This window comes from Malaclemys terrapin, chromosome 18 (genome assembly GCF_027887155.1).
Source record: "Malaclemys terrapin pileata isolate rMalTer1 chromosome 18, rMalTer1.hap1, whole genome shotgun sequence".
Lineage (NCBI taxonomy): Eukaryota > Metazoa > Chordata > Testudines > Emydidae > Malaclemys > Malaclemys terrapin.
This window is the reverse complement of record NC_071522.1, coordinates 13,151,930-13,179,306: the sequence shown is the minus strand read 5'-3', so window position 1 is coordinate 13,179,306 and position 27,377 is coordinate 13,151,930. Positions and strand designations below refer to the sequence as shown.

The 27,377-nt window shown below is 42.0% G+C and overlaps 2 protein-coding genes across 8 annotated transcripts in view; one reads left to right on the top strand and one right to left on the bottom strand.

Moving 5' to 3' along the window:
• Window positions 1–19,025, bottom strand: part of LOC128825690 (merlin-like) — a 31,214-nt gene extending 12,189 nt beyond the window's left edge. The window contains exons 1-10 of one of the 5 annotated variants that reach the window (XM_054008416.1): window positions 19,008–19,025; window positions 18,509–18,575; window positions 13,897–14,005; window positions 10,613–10,738; window positions 10,113–10,235; window positions 4,771–4,854; window positions 3,718–3,786; window positions 3,376–3,458; window positions 2,070–2,145; window positions 1,029–1,166 (exon numbers count right to left, since the gene is read on the bottom strand). In XM_054008416.1, the coding sequence (XP_053864391.1) occupies window positions 1,029–1,166; window positions 2,070–2,145; window positions 3,376–3,458; window positions 3,718–3,786; window positions 4,771–4,854; window positions 10,113–10,235; window positions 10,613–10,738; window positions 13,897–13,986 (789 nt within the window). In that variant the 5' untranslated portion in view covers window positions 13,987–14,005; window positions 18,509–18,575; window positions 19,008–19,025. Of the gene's footprint in view, window positions 1–1,028; window positions 1,167–2,069; window positions 2,146–3,375; window positions 3,459–3,717; window positions 3,787–4,770; window positions 4,855–10,112; window positions 10,236–10,612; window positions 10,739–13,896; window positions 14,006–15,993; window positions 16,138–16,172; window positions 16,277–18,508; window positions 18,743–19,007 lie in introns of those variants that run through there. The other 4 variants (XM_054008413.1, XM_054008415.1, XM_054008412.1 and 1 more) reach the window with 4 other exon arrangements.
• Window positions 19,026–21,302: 2,277 nt separating this feature from the next.
• Window positions 21,303–25,742, top strand: MRPS17 (mitochondrial ribosomal protein S17). 3 transcript variants are annotated; one of them, XM_054008568.1, is made up of 4 exons: window positions 21,303–21,381; window positions 22,293–22,380; window positions 23,542–23,688; window positions 24,980–25,742. In XM_054008568.1, the coding sequence occupies exons 3-4, from the start codon at window positions 23,566–23,568 to the stop codon at window positions 25,268–25,270; spliced, it is 414 nt and encodes a 137-aa protein (XP_053864543.1). In that variant the 5' UTR covers window positions 21,303–21,381; window positions 22,293–22,380; window positions 23,542–23,565; the 3' UTR covers window positions 25,271–25,742. The 3 variants fall into 3 exon arrangements, with proteins under 3 accessions (XP_053864543.1, XP_053864544.1, XP_053864542.1); XM_054008569.1 differs by lacking the exon at window positions 21,303–21,381 and adding an exon at window positions 21,398–21,500; XM_054008567.1 differs by lacking the exon at window positions 21,303–21,381 and adding an exon at window positions 21,399–21,505.
• The last annotated feature ends 1,635 nt before the right edge of the window (window positions 25,743–27,377 follow it).

The window sequence follows — 27,377 nt, the reverse complement described above, 5'->3', positions numbered from 1 at the left end:
CTGGCCTTTGCTGTGACTCATGAATTAGCACTCTATTCCGATTCACTCATTTGCCTAATCTCAGTGCCGGTCATCTGATTTCAGATACGGTTTCACTGAGATTATAAATAAAACTGGTTATACTCTGTGGATAACAGTCATTCAAACATCTTGCCCAAAGCAAGGCTGTGTTTGAATAGTAAAAGATAATGAATGTTTTAATACATGCACACCTCTAACTTTAGATTTACACCAGAGCAGAATTTGGACCCCAATTTGAAAGGACTCATTGAAAAGAAAGGGACAGACTATGCTCCACTTTTATTGTTAATTCCTGAGGATTCCAGTGCTGATGTTTTCTCCTGATCAGTCTTCCAGTTAGCAATATTTCAGGTCTCTCTCACACCTTCCCCTCCACACTCCCCCTTCTTTTTATGGAGGATGATCTGTAATATCTTTAAATCCAACTGAACTCTTATGAAATGTGCTGGATTTATAGCTCTGGAGATGGAAGTCTTCTACTTATTCACAGAACAGATAGAGTGCAGGTAGAAAATGCAAATGCCTCCCTACGTGCCCTCTCTTGCCATGGTCCCTCCAGGTCAGGATGGAGGCACTAGCTCTGTAAATGAAGATAAAGTTCAGTCTTCATGGATCATTCAATCCTTGGCTTCTCCACAGGGGCAACTAGAGCCAATCATGGTGGCTTTTGTAGGCCTTATCTTCTGGAAAATGAACACAAACCACCACATTTTTTTCACAGGTCAAAGAGCCATCAGATTGCAATGAGGTGCTCAGTTTTCAGGGAGGGCTGAGCACCCATAGCTCCCCTTGAAACCAATGGGTGCTACAAGTACTCAGCACCTCTGGGGGGGGGGGGGAGGGGAAGAGGGGAAATTAGGCCCATAATTCTGAGTTTTGTTACAAATCCCCCATCCTCGGGTTTTTTTTCAGCTGTTCAGACAGACAGACTGCTTCCAATCTATTACAAGAATCCCTGTGTGTGCACGCGCGACCGCAAAGAGAGTAATAGGTTAGATCCATCCTACCTCTTTCTCACTATAGGAAATGTTTCTGATACCACTCCATTCAAAAGATTTATTTGGAGAGAACCTGTTATTTATGCTGTAGACGTGAATACCTTTAGCATCAACTCCAAGTAGGAGATCTGTGTCACTCTTATTTTGCTGCAAAGGAATACAATAAATTATGAACACCACCATTTCTAGTGGCATGTACAACCACTCTCCAGCAGCTTGTTTATTCTAAGCAATTTATTTTATATTTTAGAGGCTAGTGTCTCCACCATATAAGAGGTTTATTAGTCTGCTGCCACCTCTAGCCAACAGGCCTGGTCCTTTAGCTTAGCCAGTAGAAGCACAGTTTTAGATCCAGAGATCCCAGTCTCAGTCACCATAGGTGACCCAGGGCCGCCCAGAGGATTCATGGGGCCTGGGGTCTTCGGCGGCGGGGGGCCCCGCCATCTAATTGCCGCCGAAGACCCGGCACTTCGGCGGCGGGTCCCGGGGCAGAAAGACACCCCGCCCCGGGTCTTCAGGGCACTTGGGCGGCGGGTCCCGGAGCGGAAGGACCCCCTGCCACCGAATTGCCGCCCAAGACCCAGAGCAGAAGAAGCTCCGGGGGCCCGGGCCCCACGAGAGTTTTCCAGGGCCCCTGGAGTGAGTAAAGGGCCCTGCTCCAGGGGCCCCGAAAAACTCTTGTTGGAGCCCCTGCAGGGCCTGGGGCAAATTGCCCCACTTGCCACCCCCTCTGGGCAGCCCTGAGGTGACCTCACTAGGCTGTCATCACATGCTAATATCAAAAGACCTTTTACAGACATTATATAATTAAGCCTAATAGTTCTATTCACAGGAACTTATTGTATTTATTTTGCAGACCAGTAAGCTGAGAGAGTAGTGTGTCCGTGGCCACATGGCCAGTCAGTGGCAGAGGTGGAAACAGAACCTATGAATCCTAGTTCTAAAGTCCCCTGCTCCAAGTATCAGGAAACACTGGCCCTCACTGGGCTGAAGATTTAGAATCAATGAATCTATAGCAAATAATAATACAGCTTAATATGATACACTTACAGCAATAGGAAAGTAATTGACACCATACATCTCCAAGTCCTGAGCAATTTTCAAATAGTTCATCTTTGCTTCATCCCTAGAAAGCACAACAGTGATTACACTTGGAAATTCAAGTAAATTCCAACCAATTTTCCTCTTCAAAATAGTAATGGTAAATTAGAGAAGAGAGCAATCCTAACCAGGTGACTGGGTCTTTTGCTCCTTTGTAATTTGGTTTACTTGTGCTTAAGTTTTGCTGTACAGCTTTTAAGATCTGCACTGTTAAGTGCATGATCTATTGCTGACAGCTTAACCAGTGCAGTCTACTCCAGATGAACAGAGTAAAGCTTTACCAACCCTGTTTGAGTCACATATAGTATAACCTTTACCCATTACTGGTAACTGGCTCCAATCTCATCTCTGCGTGTCAGTTTTGCCTCTTTCAGATGATAACAGATGCCGCTGGCTAGAGACCTACTCTAACATAGTCTTCCATGACACAGGAGTTTTCCCCCCAGGAAGTGGTTCACTGAGAAGTATTGCTGTAAGAGGCTCCAAACAACATTTTGCATTCAAGTCCAAAAGCACGCCGAAGCTGCCCTTTGACTAACAGAGAAAGTCTTTCAGCCACTCATCAACCTCATTGCCATTCTTCTTTCAAGGCAGGCAAAATAATAAATACTGAGGAGAGAATGTTAATGTGCATCCAGGGCAGCTAAATAAAGAACAAATGAATTCAAACAACTTGGGCTAGATCAACTCTGGATGCCTAAAACTCATATTGAGTTTTATTTTATTGCCAAACAAGTTTGAGTACATCACTGTTGGGGTTGTATAAGCCCTGGAACATCGACATGGAACAGCACCAAGACAAACCCCATGATTCTTGCACAGGTGGATTCCCCCCCCCCATCTTGGTTCCTAGCTAAGTAGACTCGTGCCTCTATAACCCTAGCAATTTCTCTCGGATTTCCCTAAGTAGGTCTGAGATATAGGGAGGTTCATTCTCTTTAGCTTAACATGGAGCCTGGTATGGCGTGCCTCTGAAACAGGGCCTCAACCCCTCCATTGGCTTCAATGCAAGTCGAAGGCACTAAGTCTCTTTCAGTTGCTCAGCATCTGGTATGAGCAGGATCTTCGTACCAAAATATTGTATTTTTCCATTCAGTAATAAATGTTCCTATTAGGAATACAATGTTGATAAACCAACATAAATGGGGGTCAGACACCCATCCGCTGACTTATACCCGTAAAACCCAACTGAAGTCAAGTGGGTTGTACTGATGTAATGGATAGGTCTATGATCTCCCAAGAAGTGTTACAGTACCTGGCAATACCCCTGTGCTCTGCATACCAAGCTGATATCTTTTCTTCCCACATGTCTGCTGTCATCTGATACTGCCTGAGGACCTACAGAGCAGGGAAGGAGTTGGTTTTCTTTTGAACATATGAAGACGTGTGCTGCCAGTGGGGTGTTTATTACCTGCCGCTCCCAAACAACACAGTGTATAAGTGTCAACAAAGTTCACAGCTGGGACTTCTTGCCAAGTTCAGAGCAAACACACATACACGAACAGTGTGAATTCCTGGGGTTATGGCCAGCCCCATGAAAATATTTGCTTCTTCATGCAGCTAAAAATATTCATGTTCAGGCATGGGAAATACTTACTCTTTTGGGTAACAGCTCTTCTTGGGCAAGAAAGCCTGGCTCATGAAAATTCGGGTCATAGTCACCATACTGTCACAGGAGAAGACAACAGATTTGGTTAAATACCTGCAGGATGCCGGAGAATTTGGTAGCTGGACAACTTTTGTCTAGAATGACTGCCTCTAGGGGGAAGTACAGCCCAAGTAAATGGGCTTTGTGCAGGGATCCACTAGATGGGTTTGGGGTATGGAATTTGTCGTTAGTCTGTGGCCAAGGCATGTGGCTTCAACAAGCCACTGTTCTAGCCTATGGACTGAAATACTAGGCACAGTCCCTCCGCAGCCCCTTGCGGAAGTTCCAGTCTGTGAATCCATGTAACTACAGATCCAGCGACTCCTTCCCTGTCCCACCCTCCCACATCCTCCTTCGCCTCAGCTGATCCAGAGGCGACAAGGAGCCCACTTCAGCTACATTCGGGGATGTGGTGGCTTTGGTGGCTCAGCTATTCCTCCTGTACACAAACTCACACATGGCTACTGCAATCAGCAGTGCAGAGGGATTGGTGCTGACCTTCTGCCATTGGGCAATTTTGACCCCTGTGAGCATATGGGGGCCTCTGATACTTAAAGATGCTGAATGTCCTCAGTTCCCATTGATTTCAGTAGGAACTGAGGGCAACCAGCCACCTGCAGGATCCATGGACGTCTTTTAAAGAGCCAGGAATAATTTTACATTTTAATATAAGCTTATACCAAAGTGCTATATACAGATGTTTCAGGGTCAAGATATTCACACTCTGCCTCTTAGCGCAATAGGACAATCCAGAGAACAGGATCTAATTTTAGTCCTCTAACTTGTTAAAAGCATAATGTAAAATAGCAAACAAGCCTCTCTCTCCCTAATTGCAAGTAATTATATAGAATAGAACACTCCTCTTTCTGCAATACCTCCATGTCCCCAGCTGACCTACTTTCTTCACAGCAAAGTTTAACAGTATTGTATGTGTTAGTTAAAACTGTATAATCATGTTTGATAAAAACTGAATAAAAAGAAAAGCCACTTTTGTGCACTAACCTTAGCCTGCACAGCATAAGAAGCCAATAAAACTGTAGCCTCTGGAGAGCAGTAGATTTCTTCATCCAATATCTGTTTCTTAACCTAAAGATGGAAAAACAATACCAAGTTATGAAAGACAATCCAAAATCAGGACTTAAACTAAGCTTGAAGTGAATCAAACAAGCCCTCATCACAACCTGGTGAGACCAGAAATTAACAGTTATGAGATAATAACAGCAACAAACAAACAAAAATACACGTTAGAAACACAAGATATTCAAAATTAAGGTTAAATTTACAGGAAACCCAAACCTTTGAAAGTATAGAAATCACAGTTAAGATAGTTTGGCTATCCCCACCGAGATAGCCGTCAGCTATCTACTCGGTCTTGCAGATGATTGAAAAAAAAAGCGTACTACAGAACATGGATTTTATCGTTTGTTTCATGCACACATATCCAATACTAAGTGAAATGATTTCGCACCATGCTAACTTGCACACTTTTCATCTAACTGCTCTAATCTTATGATCCAGGCATATGAGGCTTTTATAGAGAAACACTAGCTTGGGGTCTAAAGACATGTGACTAGTTGGATGACACATGAATCATAGATGGTGAGCACTCTCCGAAGATCAGGATCCTAATGAAGAGTGAGGAATGATTGCCTTCCATATGCTATCTGTCTATTCAGGAATTTGAAAGATTTGTGTGCACATGTTGTATATGACCATAGAGAAGGCCAGAAAGATGCTCAACCACTGTATGATTAAGATGAAAGTATCCTAGTTATTGATATCAATGCTAAAATGAAGGCACTTGTTTTGGATGGCTAAAGTACCATATGGTAGAGCATGTTTCTTATTTTCTCAGCACTTCGTTACTGGCACAGAGTTAAGGGCCTTTGGCTACTTTAACTGCGAATTTCCATCTGTCAGAGGTTTGGGTTTCTTGTGAGTTTCATCTTAACTCTGTCCTGGTTTTCTGAAATTTGAATTTTCTCTTAACTCAAATGTTATTGAAAGGTAATAAGCATTCAAACCACTAATATGTGCCTCTAGCCTTCATTTCACTTTAAGCCAGTTTTTTCCTGTGTGAAAATAAAAATGTGTGTCTACCTTACGGTAGATAAAAGGTGCTTTACAAGAGCAAAATATTATCAGAGAGCCTACTGAGATACAAGATTTTCCTGGAAAACAAGTGTTCAACTAGAGATCAAGGGCCCAATTCTTATGTATACAAAGCCTGCTTTATACCACTCCAGCAATCCAAACAAGCCTCCATTTCCAGGCCCCTCTACACTGCCAGAGTGGTGAAAAGCTCCCTGAACGTAAATGAAAATTGTCTCAGAAGTAACTGTTAAAACTGAAGAAACATTTTAACAGCAGTAAGAAAACCCAAGGAAAATATAATGCTCAGTTTGCTTGACATCACAAATTCTTAAATTTTAAAATGGCAAAAGCAGGTTTTTTTCCCATAAGGGTGAGAAAAATGAAAGGGAGACGCTTTTATTACTGTGAATCTAGAATCATCAGGTTTACTCATTATCCCACATTCGTAAATGCGGAATGAATCACCACTCTCTCTCTCTCTCTCACCCATCTATTTGGCACTCAAGCATATATATCCAGGAGAGAAGCTAGAACACATCTTGCTTTTACCAATAAAAAAAAAAAAAAAAAAAACGGCTACCGTTAATCAGCATAACAACTTAATTGTCTTCAGAACAGCTCCCTCGATTTGCACCAGCTGGGAATCTGGCCCACTATATCTAAAAAGGGCTCTACCAGGTAGCTTAGGCCAAAAGTTTAAATTTTGTTTTAAAACAGCCTTACAAAATGTAAAGTTAATAGAAATGTTCTCAAATGTAAAAAACAAAAACACCACAACACAACACTCAGTTAATACAGTTCTGCAGTGCTTGAAGTTTAAACATTGCAACATTGGACTAGTGAAGGAGAACCACAATGTAAAACTGACTAGTAAAATAGTGAAACTAACAAGTGTTATAGTTGACCAGGCAGAGCAAAGTGCAGAAAGTTCAGGAGGAAAAAATGATATAAATGGTAAAAAGTTAAATATTTTAAACATTCTTTCCATTTTAATAATCTAAACTGATAGTAGTAACACAGGTACTAATGTGAGGGGTTTTGTTTGTTTTAAATCTGATTTTAGCCCAATAATTTAAAGGAGAATTGCAGTATAATATTCACAAATCCCCCTCTCAATTGCAAATGAGTTTAACCTGGAAACAGAAAAAGTCTTGAGGAATTTATAGCCTTAAACACTTCCAAAATAGAAGGAAGGAATGACCTGAGGTAACTCAGTTATCTTTACAAATATGCATTGGGATAGCAGATTCTGTGAATTGAAATGAAACATCAAGGAACGGTCTATTATTATTAACAACTTTATTCCTTTGGTGAGCACAATCTGTGAATTTGTGTTATACTGCAGGGAAACTCATTTCTAAGCTGCTAAAATGGAAAGAATGAAAGGGTTTTTCTTCCAAACTGGAAAGTTGCAGCTTTTATACTCCATGTTACAAATCATATCTTTCACAAATGAAAATGTCCTTGGACAAATTCTATATGCATGTCTTTGGGATTTTGAAATTAAATATTACAAACACGAATTGTTATAAGTCTTTAGGCAGCACATAGTTGTTCTCTAATGGACAGAGAAAGTTATGAAGAGTTTTAGTCATGTGGTTTTATTCACACATATGGCAAAATGCTATTATGCCACATTAATATTTAGACATTTCAGTAGTCTATAAAGCTGAAATCCATAGGCATGCAGATGTCTGTACATGTCTTTCCTATTAGTATCCAGGTGCAATCTTAAATTCTTATGGTCAGGAAACTCTGCAAGTTCAAATTTGTTTTTTGTCATGTCTTTCTACTTTGGAATGAGAGGAATTACACTAATTGCATATCTGAAAGTCAAAGCCAGTCAAGGCAGGCTCAAGGGGAAAGAAAAAAAACAAAGAGCAAAATGAGGATTAAAAGAAAGGCAAGGAGGAGAGTTTTCGTCCTGTCATCTCTTTCCTAAAGGATTCAAGAAACCAATTGTCAAGTGGTTAAAAGAATCCAAATGGAACAACAGTTCCTTGGAACAATGACATTTGTCCAACTACTTGATGAATTAATACTTGCCAGGAAACAAGTATACCTGCTGGGCTTCTATATTTAATATCATACAGCATATAGACAATCATATTCCATGCCTCCAACCTCCTTTGCACAGACATCCAAGTTCCAAAAATAAGCAGAACTGCCCTGGTCCTGCTACAAAGAGGAAGCCATCTGTTGAGAAGCAGATGGAGCAGTAGACAGAGCAGCGCTCTACAGAGGCTCTGTACACAGTAGCAGAGAAGTTGGGCTGGGGCAGGCCAAGGAATTGGCAGTGGTTCTATGAATAATTGGCCAAAACCTTCATGCATGGTGTATAAGAAGGGTTAGTCTAGCAGCTGTGGCGTGACAACATGGTTTCTCTGTTCCAGGTTGGGGAAGGATTCGAGCTCACCCATCTCTATGTAGGTCACCAAGCAAAGCCTGTTAACTCAGCATGAGACAAGAATTTGGCGCATAGTGCACAGCGTTCAAAGGATTACCAGAACCTTAGAAGTCTCCAGTACAAGCATAATGGAAATGACCAACCCTGGCAATTCAATTAGAAAGGCAGCCCTGCAGAGCTACTAGCTCTAATGTACAAGTAGAATTTATCTTAGTTTTTTAGCACCTTCCATCCAGAGATCTCACAGTGTTTAACAAATACTAATTAAGCCTCACAGCACCAGTGAGAGGGAGATAATTTCAATTTTAAAGAGGGGAAACAGGCACAGAGCTGCTAAGCAACTTGCCTGAGATCATTTAGGATGTCAGGAGGAGAAAAGAACCCCAGAGTCCTGACTCAAGAATTATGCTCTCACAACTACTGCTCTATGCTTCTGAAAACAAAGAGCAACTCCAATTCTTTAGTAACAGCTCCCCTCTTAACAGTTATTGAAGTGCTGGAAATTATTCCATTCTCTCCTGGCAAAACCACCATTTTTACTTCCTAATGCAATCAACCCCACTGCAGGGAGTGGGGTCAATTATACTTCTGTGAGCAGTGGGATTCCATTAAATTCCCAGGGGTGGGGAACACAACTCCAATTGGCTGGCAGAAGTTAGGAGCATGCAAGGTGCCAGAGGACTTCTGAGTATCCCTGAAATGCTATCCAGAGAAACATACATAGTATATTGGTGCTGTTGTACAGTAAACAGGGTATACGGTTTACTTGATTTGAAGAGTTAGACCAGTCCTAAACTTGGCTTATCTGTGATAAGTTTGCAAGAGATTTAGGCCAAAAGTATGATGAGTCCCATTGATTTGTTTATATACATTACTTTTTTATCCCAATAAAATTTAAGAGTTTGCCAGACAGCCCGGATTTCCATGTCCAATTTTGTGCATTTTACATGACCCCTCAGTGTGATTGAACATTGAATCCATAAAGGATTCCTGGACTCTTATGTTGCTGTCCCAACAGGTTTTCAAAACATATTCGGGGCAGACTTTCTAGGTATGAAAACTGAAGGATACAATCAGAATAATGAAGATCCATTCTCAGCCCAAGGGTAGAAATCCAGGAAGAAGAGCAAGAGACAGAAACAACAGGCAGCAGCAACAAGGACTACAGACACTGATTTGCTAAGCTGGTCTGATCTTGCCTTCAAACAATTCACAACCCCAGGGCTCAGAAGATTTCCAGACCAAAGAACTGTAGGTCTTAAAAAAAAAAAAAAAAAAAATTATGGCGCTGTTCATATTTCCTGGTTTTGCTGTGTTTCTTCCGTCTCACCCCAGCCATCAAGTAAAAAGCTTCTCCAAATCTCCCTGGGTCTGCTTGAATATTTTACACACACACACACACACACACACACACACACACACACACTCTCTCACCCTTGCTGAGGTAAAAATAGGTCATTAATAATGATGACTGAACCCTGAAATACTCAAAGGTTATGTTCACATGGGATTAACACCCAAAACACTGACTGCTTGATTCACATTCTGGACTGTAAGTCCCAGCAGCTGTAAATCCACCTGTAATAGGGACACAGCAACACAAGCCACCAGGAGACCCAGAGCTGGTGTAGCCCAAACAATGGGAAGGTCATTTAATAAGCCCACTGACCGGGGGAGGAGATGATTGTTATGGATTCCAACTAGGATACTCCACGGAGAAACTGCAGCTTGCCTGCTATGGGCAGCATCACATTGAGGACTAAACTACAGACAAGAACAAAGAAGACAAATCCTGAAAAGGGATGGGATGAACAAAGTTAACAGTTAAAAACTGCCTCCTGACCTGCAAGAAGAATAGATGCTGGGTAATTTCCTGTAATAGCTCCTCTTCCACTTTCTCTGGATAAAATTTAGCCAAAAACCGAAAGCTAACAGGGTCTTCTTTGGGGATTTCTTGATCCAAAACCTATTTAAAAATAAGCATTAGTAGAAGCAGCAGTGAAAATGGTGCAGATATGCCTCAGAACACAATTCCAGCCAGCATTTGAGCCAAGCAATCCTTTCAGATTTGAGCGGGAAGGACATTGCCGATTCTACATTTAACAACTAACACTACGCATTATGGGCTTGATGCAGGAATCAGTTGGTGAAACCCTATGGTTTATTTTATGCAGCAGATCAGACTAGATGATCCTTTCTGGCCTTAAAAATCTAGAAGTCACAGGTCATCGCTAAACATATGAGCCTTTACCTCTTGAGCTGAAGTAGTAGCTCCTGTAGGAGTAACCTAGCTGAAAGGAGGTTGACAGGTTGTTGTTTTTACAGGCTAATTGTTTTCAATACCTTTTTATCCATCTTTAACCAGGTGTACATTCCTTTTATTGTGTATTGCAAGCCAAAAAACCAAGTTTCCCTTAGTCCTAATGCTCGGCACACCAAGTCGAACAAGTCCTTTCCCTTCCACTTCATCTAGAATGAGAATGGGAAAGAAAAAAAAATGACAATGGATTTTTCAAATGTTATTATCTTAATGAGGTGCTTTAGGGCTGGTTTTCTAAACCATGGAGGATTAAGCAGGTCATGGTTTGCATTCTTCCTGAGAACTGCATTTATCTCACCTTTTGCTTTTCAAATAAATGTGTCACTATTGTCTAGTGGTCAGAGGAAAGGCCCAAGAGCCAAGTCTTCTTGATGTCTCTTCTAAGCTCTGCCACAGATTCACAGTGCAGCTTCTGAGTACGTCACTTAACTTCTCTATCCTGTGTTTTACTTGCATATAAAACCAGGCATGGTGCTATGTTGCAAACTTGTATTAATAATTTGTAAAGTATTATTTAATAATTCATGCAAATTGGAAAGATGGGGGCAGGTGGGTTGAACGGAAGCCCAAGCCGAGAAGAACAGTAATGCATAAAAATCATAGGGTAAATCCATCCTTGATGTAACTCCATTACTTCAGTGAGTTACACCACAGACCAGCTTGACCTCTTAACTATGCAGGCTCTTACCTTACTCCCAGTCAAGTCAACAGGGTTGGCCATTGCCTTCATTGGGATGGGACTGATCCCACGATAGAGGCAAGATTTGTTGTATCCAGGAAAAAATGTAATGACATAGTCTAATGATAGGCCTGGCATAGATATAGAATGAATTAGTTTGCTAGGCCAGCTCCGTGTAGGAAGAAGGTTTTGATTAAAGGACCTGAAGTTCTCTCACACACAGTCACGTAGCTTTATTTTTTTTTTCCCCCTCTGAAAAAGCGACACATCTGTTTCTCCTATAGGGCAGGGTGTTACAAGAGTTGCTGTCTAATAACGTGGGTCAGACCCTGAGAACTTCATGGTAAGAAAAGTGAATTTATGAGTAATATTTGGATGGGGAGAAGGAAATTACCACCACCACCCCAAAACAACAAAAACAACAACAACATTTTGCAAAGGAGGGGGGAGAGAATACATTACATTGAATTTAACAAGGTTCCTGAGCTGTAAGCAATATTCCAAAATCCTTTATTTCTGTTAATCTGACTAAATTAGTTTAGATCAATGTGTAACAGCAACATATGACCTGTAACTAGGTTATTTGATCTTTGGGGGACTTCTAAAAACCAAGGATTATGTAACAATTCACATCCAGAACTGACAATCCCAAACAAGATTGCCAACTCGTACAATGGCAAGTTCATTCAACCCATACCAGTTCTAAATTTTCACCTTTGATTTTTAAATAAAATCATTTCCCACCCTTTTTTGCTACTGTTGATTTAGTATGGGTTGACCAGCTGGCCATCTCTGTATTTCCTCCACAGTAAACCCCAATTCACCCAGTGACTGGTCATCTGCTGCATTATTCTCCTGCATGTGGCGTTCATTCACTCTCTTCTTTTGAGCCTGTATTTCTTGATTTTGTTTACTCGGGAGTCATAACCAGTGGAAGGAAAGAACTAGCTTGTGTGTCCAGATTTGTCCCCTGCCCCCAAAAAAAAGATTCCCCCAGAAAAGACAAGAGCTTGGACTTTCTAAAAGTTATTCTGACTAAACAAATATACTTGAGCATGGTAATGGTGTTTAAATCCAGAAAACAAGCAGGCACCTTTGAAGATAAGGTCTCAGTTCCCAACTCAAATATGCAGGGGGATATCATTCTGCAACTTGTAAAATAAGTTACAGACCCTGGACCTGCTCTGGCAAGGTGCTCAGCACCTGCGACTCCCATTCAAGTCAGTGGGAATGGGCCACAATCAGCACCTTACAGGACTATGTCATTCATACAAAGATTATATATGTGCACACACAGTGATATTTACAAGAGGTCCTTGTATTGCACACTAGTCTGACTAGGATGAAAATCAGACTGAAATCTCTCCAGCTGGCATAATGCCACTTCAGCTGTACTGTGGTGCTACAATCAGAAATTAATTTTAAGGAGGTAGTTTTAGGTTTTTATTGAGCATATGATGTCAAGGATGCATAGCAGAACATGTTTTCTGAGACAATTAATGGTCCCTCACCTTAGGTCCGAGCCTTTATTTCTTAAATAGCCTATTAACTGAGGACTTTAATGGATACCCATTACAGGAGTACATGCCTTGATTAATTCTTTACCTGTACAACTGTCTTTTCACATATACCATGTCAGTGTATTTTGGTGAATACTTTAAAATGAACATTTATTAAGTTAGTGCTGCTAATCATTACCGCTATATGTAGGGCAGGGTCAGTGGCAGCACAAGCTTCCCTACACTTCCCCCATCGGCATGCCTCCACCATGAAGTTGGAGGGACCTACTATAAGGTTGTGGGTAGTTCAGTCTATTCAATCCTTGGCCTCTCTGCTGAGATCCCCAAGGTGGCAACGAGTGCTAAGTGGTTTTGTAACATGGACAATTATCCACTGGGAACTGTACTGAGACCACCCAACTTACTTCACACAGGCCACTGAACAACCAATACATGGCAATACCGAACTGAGCTGGGTTCAAACCAGCACCCTACAGGTGAGAGACTATGGGTCTGATTCTCAACTGTCCTGCACCTCGTGTACTCATTAACACCTCTGCAAAATACACATGAAATGCTAGTAGATCAGAATCCCACTTTGCACAGATGTAAGTGACTACACAAGGTGCAGGACGGTGCAGAGTCAGGCTCAAAATCCCATTACCAATCTCCTGAGGCATCCAGGCCCCTGATTAACAATTATTTTTCCAAAGCCTGTTTGTGGTTGTACTCAGAATTCTCCAAGTCAGACCTTAGTAACATGGAGGATGTAAGTTCTCTCCAGGAGTGGCTCTGTGTGTTTTGCCACCCCAAGCACGGCAATCAGGCGGCTTTCAGCGACGCGCCAGCGGGCGGTCCGCTGGTCACGCCAATTCGGTGGTGTTTCTGCGGGAGGTCCGCCGGTCCCACGTCTTTGGCATACCCACCGCCGAATTGCCACTGAATCCGCAGAAACGGCAGACCTCCCACAGGCATACCGCTGAAGGCAGAATGACTGCCGCCCTCACAGGAACCGGCAGGCCACCCCCCGCGGCTTGCCGCCCCAGGCACGTGCCTGCTGCTCTGGTGCCTGGAGCCGCCCCTGGTTCTCTCTCTCTCTCTCTCCCCCCCTCACCTCCAGGAAGCTTACCTCACAGCTGAACTCCATTTCAGCATCCATTGTTATAACTTTCACTTTAAAAGTCTTAGGTTGCTTCTTCTTCAGTCCCCTGATGGACATTTTTTCAGGACAACTGCAGCTAGAATTGAACAAGAGTAACGTTATCAAAAGTATACATTTAAATACACAATTTGGGGCTGCAAATCTATTTTCTGGAATAAATTAATAAATCCCAATATAAAATAAGTCTGATCCTGGGAAAGGAGGAGGAAATCACTCTCTATTATGAGTTGTCTCTGTATGTGATAGCGTACCTGACAATAGAAAATCCAGACCATAACCAAGAAAGGAGATTAAGATTTTACAGTACAGGAGCAAACTTTTTCTTAATGTATTATTTATGTGAATAAGTCTCCAACTTTTCCTCCAATTTGAGCAGATATTCAGACCCACCATTGCAAGGGCCTGTTGACTGCCTCTTATCACATGCGAGCCACACATCCTCAGATCCAGTCCCTCAAGATACTGAAGTGTTTCCTTCATCTGTTGCAGTATAAATGTCAAAATATTACAAACTACAACATCTCGCTATTGTGTTGCAATAACACAAATTATGACATTTATCTTGTCCCTTTACAGACTTAGACAAAATTCTCCCTCCCAAGCCAGGATCTATGTTGCATATGCCTTACTCTTTGAGCACAGATTGCTGCTGACATCAATGGAAGTTGTATTGCAGAATATGCAACAAAAATACACACCAAAGAGCAGAGATCCACAGCGCTGACCAGAGAGGACAATTTTGTTCTTAATCCTGCTCTGCCTGTTAGCGAGGATGCCCTCATCTCACTGACACATGTGCCAACAACATATGCAGTGAATAAATTACATTTTAATACTTCTCTAGGATATATATTTAAAAGATCAGTTAAGCCTCATTGATGTAAGGTAATTTAAATATTTATTTTCACACGAGTTCTTGTGATGTGAGTTTAGTTCAGTTTTGCATAAGCCCACATAACATATATTTTAAATACAGTTGACTGAGTACTATATGGAAAATGTGTGTTACTTCACCAGATGGTTTTGTCGATTCTAGCCCAACTAAACATTGCAAACAGGGGGCTCGGCAGTGGGACATGGATCCCACTATGCTGTCCTCAGATTTTATGAGTGTAGGAAAGTAGTCCATAAAGTTTTGTTTCATAAACTAAAAACAGGAATTAATAGCTTTGACCTGAAACATACACAGCCTAGTTAACATCTGAGGGCGATATAGGCCAAGAAGAGACCCAGAGTTCTTGGTTTCTTACAAACTAAGGCTGTTCTTATAGTGTGGCTAACCTCCAATCTGGTCTTAAAAAATTCCTAAAGAAGGTCCTAGTTTAAATTTAAAAAGGTCCATTTGTCTGAATCTCCCAATAATTTATAAAGCATCATGATCCTTTTTTCTCTTCTACTAAGCTGTAAATTGGCAAAGATACACAATATTTTCCATGTATTTTGCATTTCAACCAAATATCTCAAGCACACACATTCTGCGTTCCCATCAGTAAAAAGAGAAGCAGAGAGCAGGTTAGTAAGGTACCCAAGGTCACACAACCAATACACAAAAAACAATGGCAGAGTCGGGAATAGATTCTCAATGAAGAATCGATCCCTGCACCAGCACTGAGACCATTGCAGACATCAGGGGACGTGGCTCACACTCTCGCAATCCTGAGGCTGCTGGAGGCTGGTTCAGGCTCAGGCACAGATCAGCACTGCCAAGTTGTGCCTTGGCTATAAGGCCGACGTGCTGTAATGTGGTTGAGGAACAGCTGGGACACGGACGTGCCCTAGCCAAACCCTCTCACTCACACCTCCAGAACAATCCCTGTACTGGAAGTATCTTCCTAGAGGGGTGAGACCACTTTTCACCAGTCTAACCAATCCAAATTGTCCACAGGGCAATTGGAGCCTGCATTCTAACCACTACAGTATACTGTCTCTGTATTTAGTATACAAAGTTGTACTTCTGTCAAAAGATGAAATTAACATTTTGCCAGCTCAGCCACCATCATAAGTCTCAGTAAGGATCTGAACTGAAGCTATATGAAAACAAGTGTTTAATTACTACTTCGATACCTGTTAAGGCCCCAATCCTCCAAGCTGTTCTAGATGTCGTCACCAGTGCACATGACGGTAATAGTACCTTTGTGTGTCTAGTATATTCATTAGGACACTCCCACGCAGCTTTTCCTTTTATAAAGGTAACTAATACTTCCAAAAAGTACAACACATATAGAGTGTTACAGAAGACGTACTTAGCACTGGTACAGGAGATGACTGTTAGATGCCTGCAGAACCAAAGTGAAACAGGGGAATGAAACCTTCTATCCCCAGTCCTGCAGAGACAGAGAATCAGTAGCTAGAGACAAGAGAGCAAGAAGTTACGTAATCTGTTTTTAATGTATACTTTGAATTCACTAATCCAAGGGTTCTTAAACTTCATTGCACCACAACCCCCTTCTGACAACAAAAATTACTACACAGCCCCAAGTTTTGAAATGTCAGAATTTCTCACTAAAGGGAATTTCCTAGTTTCAACCAGACCTACTCTGAGGAACATAAGAGGAGAGCTTTTCCGCAATGATTAATCCAAGGACCTACTGCTGATTTTTTTCACACCAGTTTAAATCCAGAGTAACTCTACTGAGCCCTAATACCAGTTTAAAACCCTTGTAAGTGAGAGAAGAGTCAGGCCCTTAGCAACAAAGGAACCTTTTCAAATAAAAGAAAAGAAACTTTGCAGGCCAGCATAATCAGGTTTTGAAATCCTTTGTGAAATACAAAATGGTAAACAATGTCAAGTCTTCTTGCTAGTAATAACCACTTTGGACTGTGAGTCATGGGCAACTTGTATCAAAATACGATCTCCTTCATTGAGTTCCAATGATTTATTTAGGAAATTCCCAGAGCGACAGAAGCTACAAATTGTGATAAACAGAAGTATGTCATAATATTTAGTAAATAACAATGCAAGTCACAGCAGGTATGTAGAGAGGGTTAGGTGAAAAACAGAGTCATTGGCTGGGTAGGAAATTATTGACATTTTAGAGCCAGGGAACCGTGGAGAAGTGGTGAATTTCCAGGACTTCCTCCTCCCCCTCATCACTCATTGAAGAATGCCATAAGCTCTGCTTGAAAAGGTGGAAATCGAAATGCAGTGATCTAATGTAATTACTGGAACGAAATTATAATGGCCCCATCTTTCACCAAGATCACTGAGGAAAGTGGTTTGCTAAGCACTCTGAACTTCCAGAATTGACCCAAGCAGCCACTCCTCACTGAACTACAGTCCTCTTCCTGCCTGCTACAGCCCGTGGACAAACCCAGAAACTAGCACCTGGACCAAGGGATCAGGATGAAGAACGATAAAGGAAAATAGCAGCAGGAAGAACTGGCAAGGCAACTCTTGCAGGAGCATTGCAAGGATTACAGTTTATTTATACAGCACATAGGTGTGCATTGCACTTTACAGACATATAAAACAGAACATGTCACTGCTCTGAAGAGCTTGTCAAAAGTGTAAACAATCCAGATCGTTAGACTTACGACATCAACCTAAACCAGAATTGGGAAAAAAGTGGAATCAGTAATCCTGCTAGTCATAATATAGCTACCAGAAGTAATTCAATTACAGAAACCAGGGTATCAAAAGATCTCAACCAAGGCCGCTGTAATTAACCCCTCCCAAGAAGTTGAGTTTTATTCACCTCCAATTTAGTACTACCAAGGTAACTGGATTGTTCATGAAACTGTATATGGGATATAAACGCTTTCACCTATATGGCACTTGCTTTAGTCCAGCTCTGGCTGATACAGATAGTGAGTAAAAGTGTTACTGGCTAGATCATAATTTGGCAGTCTCAGTCCAAATCCAAGTGTGTCTCACACAAACACAGACACATCCAAGTGAAAGAGCATCCACATGTGTGTGTGTGTGTGTGTGTGTGTGTGTGTGTGTGTGTGTGAGAGAGAGAGACACACACACACACACCTTTAATTGGCAACCTTGTTTTCTCAGCAGATAAACCAAGAAATGAATGAGCCAAGAAGGGTCAGCTTTTAATTAGGATTAATTAATTCTTTCAGATTAGGATTCAAGCACATTGGTGGGGCAATGACTGTGCTGTACGTGGTCTGTGGATAACCATGAGAATCTTCAGGCATATCTGATAAACTCTTTTCACAGGAGCCAAATTTGTGCCTCACAGACACTTCGAAATGGTGTTTAATGAATTAAGGTTTGTGAAGCACTTTGAGATCCTGCAGTAAAAGGAGCAGAGTACTTTCAAATTAGACAGTGTTTCTGTCAATATAGTGCTTTTAAAAGCTCTTGCCTTCATCATCACTGAAGTATTTACTGCAACTTTTATTCACAAGTTCCACTGCCTCATCTGTTTTTCCTGTTTCCCAAGTTTCTATACTTTAAGACCAGAAATTAGTGCAAATAAACAGAATGCAGATAGTTAAGAGCTAAATGGTGTTTTGTTTCTTTTACAAAAGTTGAATTTAAAGATTTCTATCTGTGCTCCCCACCCTGATTTGCTTAAATATTATTTTTAACATGTGAGTGAGATATAAATAATTTCCTTACCTCTCAGATAACTTCTCGTGACTCTAAGTTCTCCAGTTGGAACCAGATTTATTTCCCTGTTTCCTCTCTGAACCAAGATAGGACAAAAAAATTACTTTCAATCCCAAATTCCACATTTTGCAGCACACATCAAGGTCCAGCCTCACTCCTCGGTTCTGTCACTGAAATTAAGAATCCAGGCTTCCCTTTCCTTTGTTTCCTATGAATTGCAGCCTGTTAGCGCCCTCTGACAAATCAAAGAATTGCTTTCCCAGGTGATATGAATAGCTGTTAACCATTTCCTGCCTGTGCTGGCTAGACTCCTCCCCAATTTTCCATTCACTGCAGTTTAAGCAGCAAGACCTTAAAACATAAGGAGTGCTTCAGGAAGAAGCCTGTAAATCTTGATGCAAACATATGTAAAAACTGATCAGAGACACTGGTAGAGCGTCACAACCCTTTTAAAGATATTTGATCATATTATTTTGACAGTATCCCCAATCACAAAGAGTAGCTTTACCTCAAAGCAGCCAACCACCTTAAAAAAAGGAGATTGTGCTGTGTACTCTTCTTAGGTAAACACCACCCTGCCTCTTGCTACTTCCTGCTGTGGTGACATGTGATGAGATGATAAAATCTAAAGAGAGTAGGACACTGAAATGGGCAATGGCCAATATAATCACCGACCAAAAGTTACCCAGAAACAAAACTGAATGCAGTTCAGCTAGCCCCAAATCGGAGGAAAAGCCAAAGAAATGGGATAGGGGTAACAGTGCCGACAAGCTGCCAAAAGCACATTGCCCAGTATGCAGAGACTCACCAAGGCTATCCTTTGCCATTCATAGTGCTATAACACTGCAATTGTGCCACCATAGCGTTGTAGTGTAGACATATGCTACAGCAATAGAAGGGTTTTGTCATTGCTGTAGTTAATCCACCCCTCCAAGAGATGGTAGATAGTTCCATCGACCTAGCAGGATTTAGGTCAGCTTAACTACATCTCTCAGGGGTGTGAGTTTTTCATATTGCTGAGCAACATAGCTAGATCAACCTAAATTTTAGTTGTGGACCAGGCCTTAGAGTTGAGCTACAGTATAAGTCAATTTCTTAAATATCCAAATTCTACTAGGAAATGGATAAGCAAGGACAATAGACCAAACTCCCGTGTCTGTTACACCAATGTAAACTTTTATACAGGTGTAAGAGCAAAATTTGGCCCATTGATCTGATTTTGGTCTGAGAATGAGCAGAGGTCCAATAAACCCTTCTGAGAAAGGCCTCCATTTCATCAGATTCTGCTTTCCTCCGGTGCAAAAGGACACCATTTCACAATAAAACAAAGGGGTATTTTATTTCTTATTTCATAGTTCTTTTCAGGGACTCTGGTGAAATGGAACAAGGCACCTCAGTTCCTACACCTTTGCATCCTCATCTCCTTTGGGGACCTTCAACCAGGAATCCGCAAAATACACTCATGGCTGAATAATGAAAAATGTAATTATGAATAATTTGACAAAATCTTCAGCTAAGTTAATCACAATGAAGAGTTCAACCAGCTCTACTCATACCCATCTGTGAGAGGGGTTTTGTGACTGCTCGAACCATGACTTGACGCGATGCTGGCCCCGATGGGAAAGGTGGCAAGGAATGGTAGGGTTAGAATGGTCCCATGACACAAGACTGCAGTTTTCCCCTCCGCTGTAGAAAGTAGTTCCCCAGGGCCAGTACTGGCCAGCGAAGGAAATTAGGGGTATGTCCAGACTACCTGCCGAATCGGCAGGTAGTAATCAATCTATCAGGGATCGATATATCGCATCTCATCTAGACGCGATATATCGATCCTTGAACGTGCGCCCGTCGATTCCGGAACTCCACCAGGGCGAACGGCGGTAGCGGAGTCGACAGCAGAGCCGTGGCTGTTGATCCCGCGCCATGAGGACCCAAGGTAAGTCGAAATAAGATACGTCAACTTCAGTTACGCTATTCCCGTAGCTGAAGTTGCGTATCTTACATCGACTCCCCCCCTCACCTCCCCCCAGTGTAGACCAGCTCTAAGAAGACATGACTTCTCTGTCTGCCACCCGGGCAGACCACATTGTAGGGGGCGCACACTCAAAATCCTCAACCACCTTTGGAGGTGGCAAAATGTGGGTAAACGGAAAGTACTTGCCAGAAACACGCCTAGGGTGACCAGACAACAAATGTGAAAAATCGGGACAAGGGGTGGGGTGGGGGGTGGGGGTAATAGGAGCCTATATAAGAAAAAGACCCCAAAATCAGGATTGTCCCTATAAAATCGGGACATCTGGTCACCCCGAACACACCACAAGAGCAAACTCATGGTTACATGACGTTCCTGGAAGCAAGATGAAACATCTCACCTCCGGTCTTGTTTTCTCTTCCTCCCTGTCCTTTGCTTCAGGCCCTTCCAGCCCAGCCACCCCATTCCAACCGCCCAAGTCCAGCCACCCCGCACAACCAGGCCTCCATCCCGGCCCCCTGTTGCTCAGGTGCAAGGGTTGAAGTTGAGCCGAGATTCCCCTTTATGACAAGCAACAGAGCCCCCCCTCCCACTGCCACTCCCCTGCCTGAGGGGCTGCAGCCCAAGCTCCCCTCCTGTTCCAGCCCATTACAATCCCGGGGGAGGCAGGGAACCATACGCCTCCATGCTCCTCCCCCCATTGCCACAGCGGGGGCCTCCCTTTCTCCTCCCCTGAGAACAGGGGTAACACTGCTACTGCATGGACCGCCCCTGTGCCTTTAAATGGCCCCTCCCCTTCCTCTACAGCGGTTGGCCCCGCCCTCTTGTCGCGCCCCAGGGACAGTCCCATCCCTTCCGGGTTTGGCCCCGCCCCTTCCGGCACTGGCTCCTCCCCCTCGGCCGGTCGGTGACGGTGAGTCGGGAGTGTTGGTCACTCAGGAGCTGGCCGTTCGGTCGCTGCTTCGCTGGGGGCGGGGGCGTCCTGCTCTGGCAGAGCCCGCGGGCGGAGCGCGGCCTAGAGCGGAGGCCGCTGTAAGGTCCGGGCCTCTGCTCGGCGCTGGGGTGTGATAGGCTCTGGGGCTGGCCTTTGCCGAGGGAGGGAGGGTGGGTGGGTGTGGGGGATGGGGCAACAGGGGCTCTAAGGGCGGGAGAGGGGGACTCTGGGGGCGGGGTGTTCGCCGGGGGGGAGCTCTGGGGGCGGGGTGTTCGCCGGGGGGGAGCTCTGGGGGCGGGGTGTTCGCCGGGGGGGAGCTCTGGGGGCGGGGTGTTCGCCGGGGGGGAGCTCTGGGGGCGGGGTACTCGCCGGGGGGGAGCTCTGGGGGCGGGGTACTCGCAGGGAGGGAACTCTGGGGGCTTCTCAGGACAGGGCCACGACAGCTGCCTTGACTTGAGCTTTTTCTCCCTAAATGCTTCCCCTCCCAGTGAGACCGCTTCGGCCCAGATCCTCCAAAAGTACTTAGGTGGTTTACTCCCATTGACATCAGTGAGAGTTAGGGGACTAAATACTTGTAAGGGTCTGGTCCTTCCTGCCTACAGCACTTTCTCTCCCAGTGCATCTCTGATGCCTTATAAACGCTAATGATTCAGCTTTCACAACACTCCTGTATCATTATCCCCGATGAGCTAGAGTCACGGAAAATGACTTGTCCCCTGTGTTCACTCAACAGGGTAGCACCCAGGAATCCTGACTCTCAGTCTAAGGCTCCAACCGCTAGACCATGCAACTGAGAATTGATATTTTTATTGTGTGTGAATGTGCAGGGAAGATCTGGCTGTTAACTCCCATGTTGAACTGTGCTTTTGTTTATTTGTTTTATCTTATAGGTATGTGGAGATCACAGTAAAAATAGAGAGGGAAGTATCTCCGGGGTTTTGGAGAGACCCTTCAGCCAAGCATAACATTGCACAAAAGGTAGGTGGGGGGGGATAGCTCAGTGGTTTGAGCATTGGCCTGCTAAACCCAGGGTTGTGAGTTCAATCCTTGACGGGGTCACTTAGGGATCTGGGGCAAAATCAGTACTTGGTCCTGCTAGTGAAGGCAAGGGGCTGGACTCAATGACCTTTTGAGGTCTATGAGATAGGTATATCTCCATGTATTATATTATAATTCCTTTAGTGTTGACAACTGTCTTTAGCAAAGTTTATTTGGACAAGGGGAACAGGTGTTTACTGAATTAATAATTTTTAAATTGCCCTAGTTTATTTTTATTTCTGAAGATGTGGTTTTCCTTTCGGGCTCATCAAGGTAATGTGCAACTGCAGAGAAACTCTTCCCTGTTTAGACAGGACTGGTGTGATATTCACACACTCTTATTTGCACAGCAGAACTAATTTTAAAAGTAGTCATTTCATGGAATGCATCTGATGTGAGAAAAAAAAACATTTAACTTAGTTACTTTCAAGATGCACTGAGGGCTATCATGACATCTTTTTCAAGTTTCAGTTTCTGAATTAATAATCATGGAATATACAGACATAATGTACAATATTTTTATCCCTAAAACTGTGGAATATTTCATGTAGCAGTTTTGTTTTTTTGTTTGGGGCTTTTGTTTGTTTGTTTCTGGTTTTTTTGCTGTTCTACATCATTCTATTCATATGTTAGGTAAAATTGTAAGGGGGTTATAGCGAAGATACCAAAGAAAGGTAAGACAAGAACAGTAATTTGGATATGGATCAGGTTCATATTAACATAATTAGTTTTTCATTTCTAGGTTACGAATTTGGATCCAGCATTTTAATCGGAAGGTTATTTGGGCCATATAAAATGAATTGGGTGCAGTTCATTTTTCAGAGGACACAAGGGTTCCAAGTCTACACCCCTGAAATCACTACCTCAGTTGCTGTCTTCAAGATTGGGTGTAGAGGCTGACATACATTTACACACCTACTTGTAGGTTTTGATACAAGGGGGAGGAAGGGGAATGTGGGGAAATTTGAACTGCTGCTGTCTGTGCCTTACCTCTTCTGAGGATTAAAAGAGAGATTGGGTTGGGACCAGGTTTGTCATTTTGGCACTAATCAGAAACCACTTCATTTTTTTTATCAAGTAACATTGCAGTTTTCTTTCCAGGCACTGGATGATCATAGCTAAACAATGTCTGGACTACGTGGAGCTGTCCATGCAAAATGGATAATAGGGAAAGTAATTGGAACCAAAATGCACAAAACTGCCAAAGTGAGAGTGACAAGGCTTGTGCTGGATCCTTATTTACTCAAGGTAAGGTCTGGTCACCAACTTACTTTGCAAGATCATTTTCATATTCACTATCAAAGAAAATTGTATTGACTTTCTGAAATACTAGGATTTCATGTAAACTGTTTACACTGTTAACTAATTAAGTACATTGGGTGGTAATTTGACTCTGAATATGACTGCGTAGAAAGGAAAACCAGTGTAAAAACATAAAATTTGCCATATCAGATTATCTATTAAGTGCATTTCCTTGAATGATTCTGTTAACACACATTTTGATTTGAGCTGGGAAAGTGGACTACTAATTTCGTGCTTTGATTTTTGAAAAGTCCTTTTAAAAATTTTTTATAAGTTTCTAGGTTTTTGCTCCATTTTGAAAGCTTGAAGTTATAAAATAAAATGTTTTTGTATATGGTGATATTAAAATAATTGCCTACTATATCTTTTTCCTAACCACTTTGTTGAATAAGTAATTGCAGAAATATTCTTTAGCATTTGAACCACTGAATCAATATAGATCTATCAATAAAATAATCAGACTATTTATAAGGCAAGCCTCCCTCAGTTATTATTAAAGACTAGATTCAAGAGAAACTATGCTCCCTTTAGTCAATTCTGCACTTTATAAGATAAAAGAAGGTAGGTTAGATTTGTAATTGACTCTTTTCTGTTTTAGTGTGCATTTTCCACAACTTTTAAATCATAATTTACATAATTTTCTCAAAGGATATAGTCTGGATCCTGATATTTTCCCCAGACAATAAAAGTTACTAAAACTGGACTAAAATGCACCAATATCTCCCATATGAGCACAACACTAATACCACAGTGATAGGGACTTGGGTGAATTGAGAAGGATGAGAATTATATAGTTTCCTGACCTCTTCCCCTCTGCAGTTTATGCAAATTATTATTCGGCTTGGAAGAGCCTTGACAACCATTTTTGCTGAATGTGATGCACTGTCGTTCTGGTGCCTCTTAAGCCTGGGAGGGACTGAGATGATAAACCAGAGATAACTAGCGGTCAAGAATGGAGTCAATGAGTCAGGGACTGGTGAATAGTGACAGTACCTAGGGCAAAAGACCTATCCTGGGTGAAGAAGAGCAAATGTTACATTTGCCCAGTTCTACTGTTATACCATATGCATCTATCAGTGGCTTTGCTTGGCCAAAAACCCAGTTAGTTATGCATACCTGCACAATCAGCCTGATAACGAAACTTCCAATTCATTTTGCTTTTGAACATAAGTTTACTGGTCATCTTTTAGTTTTGAGTCCTAATGCCTGGGTTTCCTTTTCTCCTTCTCTCCAACAGTTCTTTAACAAGCGAAAAACTTATTTCGCTCATGATCCATTGCAGAGTTGTGCCGTCGGAGACATTGTTCTTCTAAAAGCTTTGCCTGAGCGGAGGACCAAAAATGTGAAACATGAACTGGCTGAGATTGTTTTCAAGGTTGGAAATGTCATAGACCCAGTGACTGGAAAGGCCTGCGCAGGAACCAGGTTCCTGGAAAGTCTAACAGACTCAGAAAGTCTAACTGAGGCAGACACCACCTATCTAAGTGAAAAGCTCCAAGAACTAAATGTTTCCTCAACAGAGAAATAAAGGGTGGGAAGAGGCCAATAAACCGAGGGCTTTACCTCTCATCTTTACATGAGGAATTGGTTGTGTCCATTGTCTTAGGATGTAAAATCTTTCTATTGTTAGTAACAATAAATAATAAACTGAATTACTTCCAACACCAAAATGACAGAGAGATTTTAAAATTGGGGAATTTATCAATTAGAAATAATGTGGAAAAAAACTTAAATCACAGTTAAGCTGTGTTCTCAATGTTTTATTTTCTTAATACACAGTTTTGCCCTATCTTTAGCAAGAATGTCAAAATTACCACCTCAGTCACAAAATTAAGAATGGTTCTTCTTTATTAAGATGTTTAAGAGAATAAATCTATATATAGTTTAATATTCAGGGGAGGATGTTTTTCCCATGTTTGACTGTCTGAACCCTGGAACTGAATCTGTTGAGTTTTGTAGCCTTATATTTAAAGTAACACAATTAAAACTTTTTAAAAATATTGTAGAAATCCTATACTCGTATGTTTATATATGTTATTTCATTTTATTAGTAGTAATGCCACACTGTAGCAGTAAGCCTATTATAACATGTCATAAACCTTCTGTATAAAATGAGTAATAGAATCACGTGCATTTAAACCACCTAATTTTAATTGCTTACTGTTACAAATTTTCTCTGCTTTATCACAAGACGTACTAAAGGAAAGGTGAAATTGATGAAAGGCTACAATGAAACAGTGGCATAGCTTGACAAAGTGAAGGGACATAATCCAGCACCTATTGAAGTCAAAGGGGAATGGGAAGTCAATGAGAGTTTTGCTATTGACTTTCATGAGAGAGGTTCTTAACCAATAGGTAGGGGTAAAATCCATATCTGAGGAAGAAAAGTGGGTCCTTCATGATTCAAATAGCTTGTAAAACAAAGGAAAAGTAGATGTGTATCCAGCACAGATATAGGGAAGGGATGTATCTGTTTTAATCTAACTATTGTGCTGCAACTAGAAAAGTTACAAAAGAGGAGTATTAGAAAAATCCCATAAATGTAATACAAGAGAATGGAAGTAAAGATGCCAAAAGTCTTATCTCTTAATAAGAAAATCTAATTAAGGCCCCAAATCCTGCAGAGATGCAGGGATCGAGTCTCTAAAAGCTGTAACAAAGAACAAATAGTCCAGGGCAATTCAGGATTACAGTTGACTTGATGCTGCTGGGATTCTGAGCCTGTTGACACTATTGCACCCCTTTCCATAAATTAGAGCTGTTCCAGGGACTGTGGGTTGTTCAGCAGTCAAATCTACCAAGACATCCTCTCCCACCCCCAAAATACAAGGTTTGTGGGGGACAGCAGAAGAACATATATGGTGCACCTGCACAGGGGGCCAGGCCCAGAGCTGGGGGAAGGAATGTTCACTCACTGACTCTTCAAATGGGTGTATAGATGTGCCTGCATCCATCACTTTGCAGGGTTAGGATTGCAGCCTAAACTTCCAGAGAATCCATCTCTGTGGATGAGGTGCTACTGATAAAGCAAGATTTTGGAAACTGAGCCCCTCTTCAGGAATATGAAACCAGTTGTGCTCCCTTCCAGTCTACTATGTGTGGTTAAAGCTCTACCTGTTTTAATTTATACGCTTTCCTCCCCCGGGGGTGCTTGCATTATGCTGTGGGAAATGCTACACTAAAGGCTTAGGCTCTGGTGCTTGCAAATCTGTTCAGCGGTTGCCGAAAACCATGCTTTGCTCATCAACTCCTTCATTATCCGTGTGCCCACTGTTCTGCACTAGCAGCTATATAGCACTAGAATGATTGGATTTTTTTTTTTCTTCAAATATTGCGGGAGCAAAATATGTAAAGAGGGAATGGAATTCATGTTTCTCAGACTGGCGATGAATTGTGAAAAATGCTTCAAGCTGTTTGCTGGAGATTTAACATACCCATTCATTCTGCTTAAATCAAAATATGATACATACCTGAGAAAAATCGGAGGTATGCTAATTTTAAAAAATTGTAAATGGGAAGTCTTAAGTCAGTGGCTATCAATGATGTAAGATGCAACATCAGACTTCACTAATATTGAAGGACATTGTATATGCAAGTTTGTACAGGTCTCCATGCAGTATGTGCTAATATCAAAT

Excerpts from the sequence above, each read along its gene's own strand:
- MRPS17 (XM_054008568.1), top strand. The coding sequence starts at position 23,566 with ATGTCTGGACTACGTGGAGCTGTCCATGCAAAATGGATAATAGGGAAA. Across the intron at positions 23,689-24,979 it reads TGGATCCTTATTTACTCAAG|TTCTTTAACAAGCGAAAAAC; the intron begins GTAAGGTCTGGT and ends TCTCTCCAACAG.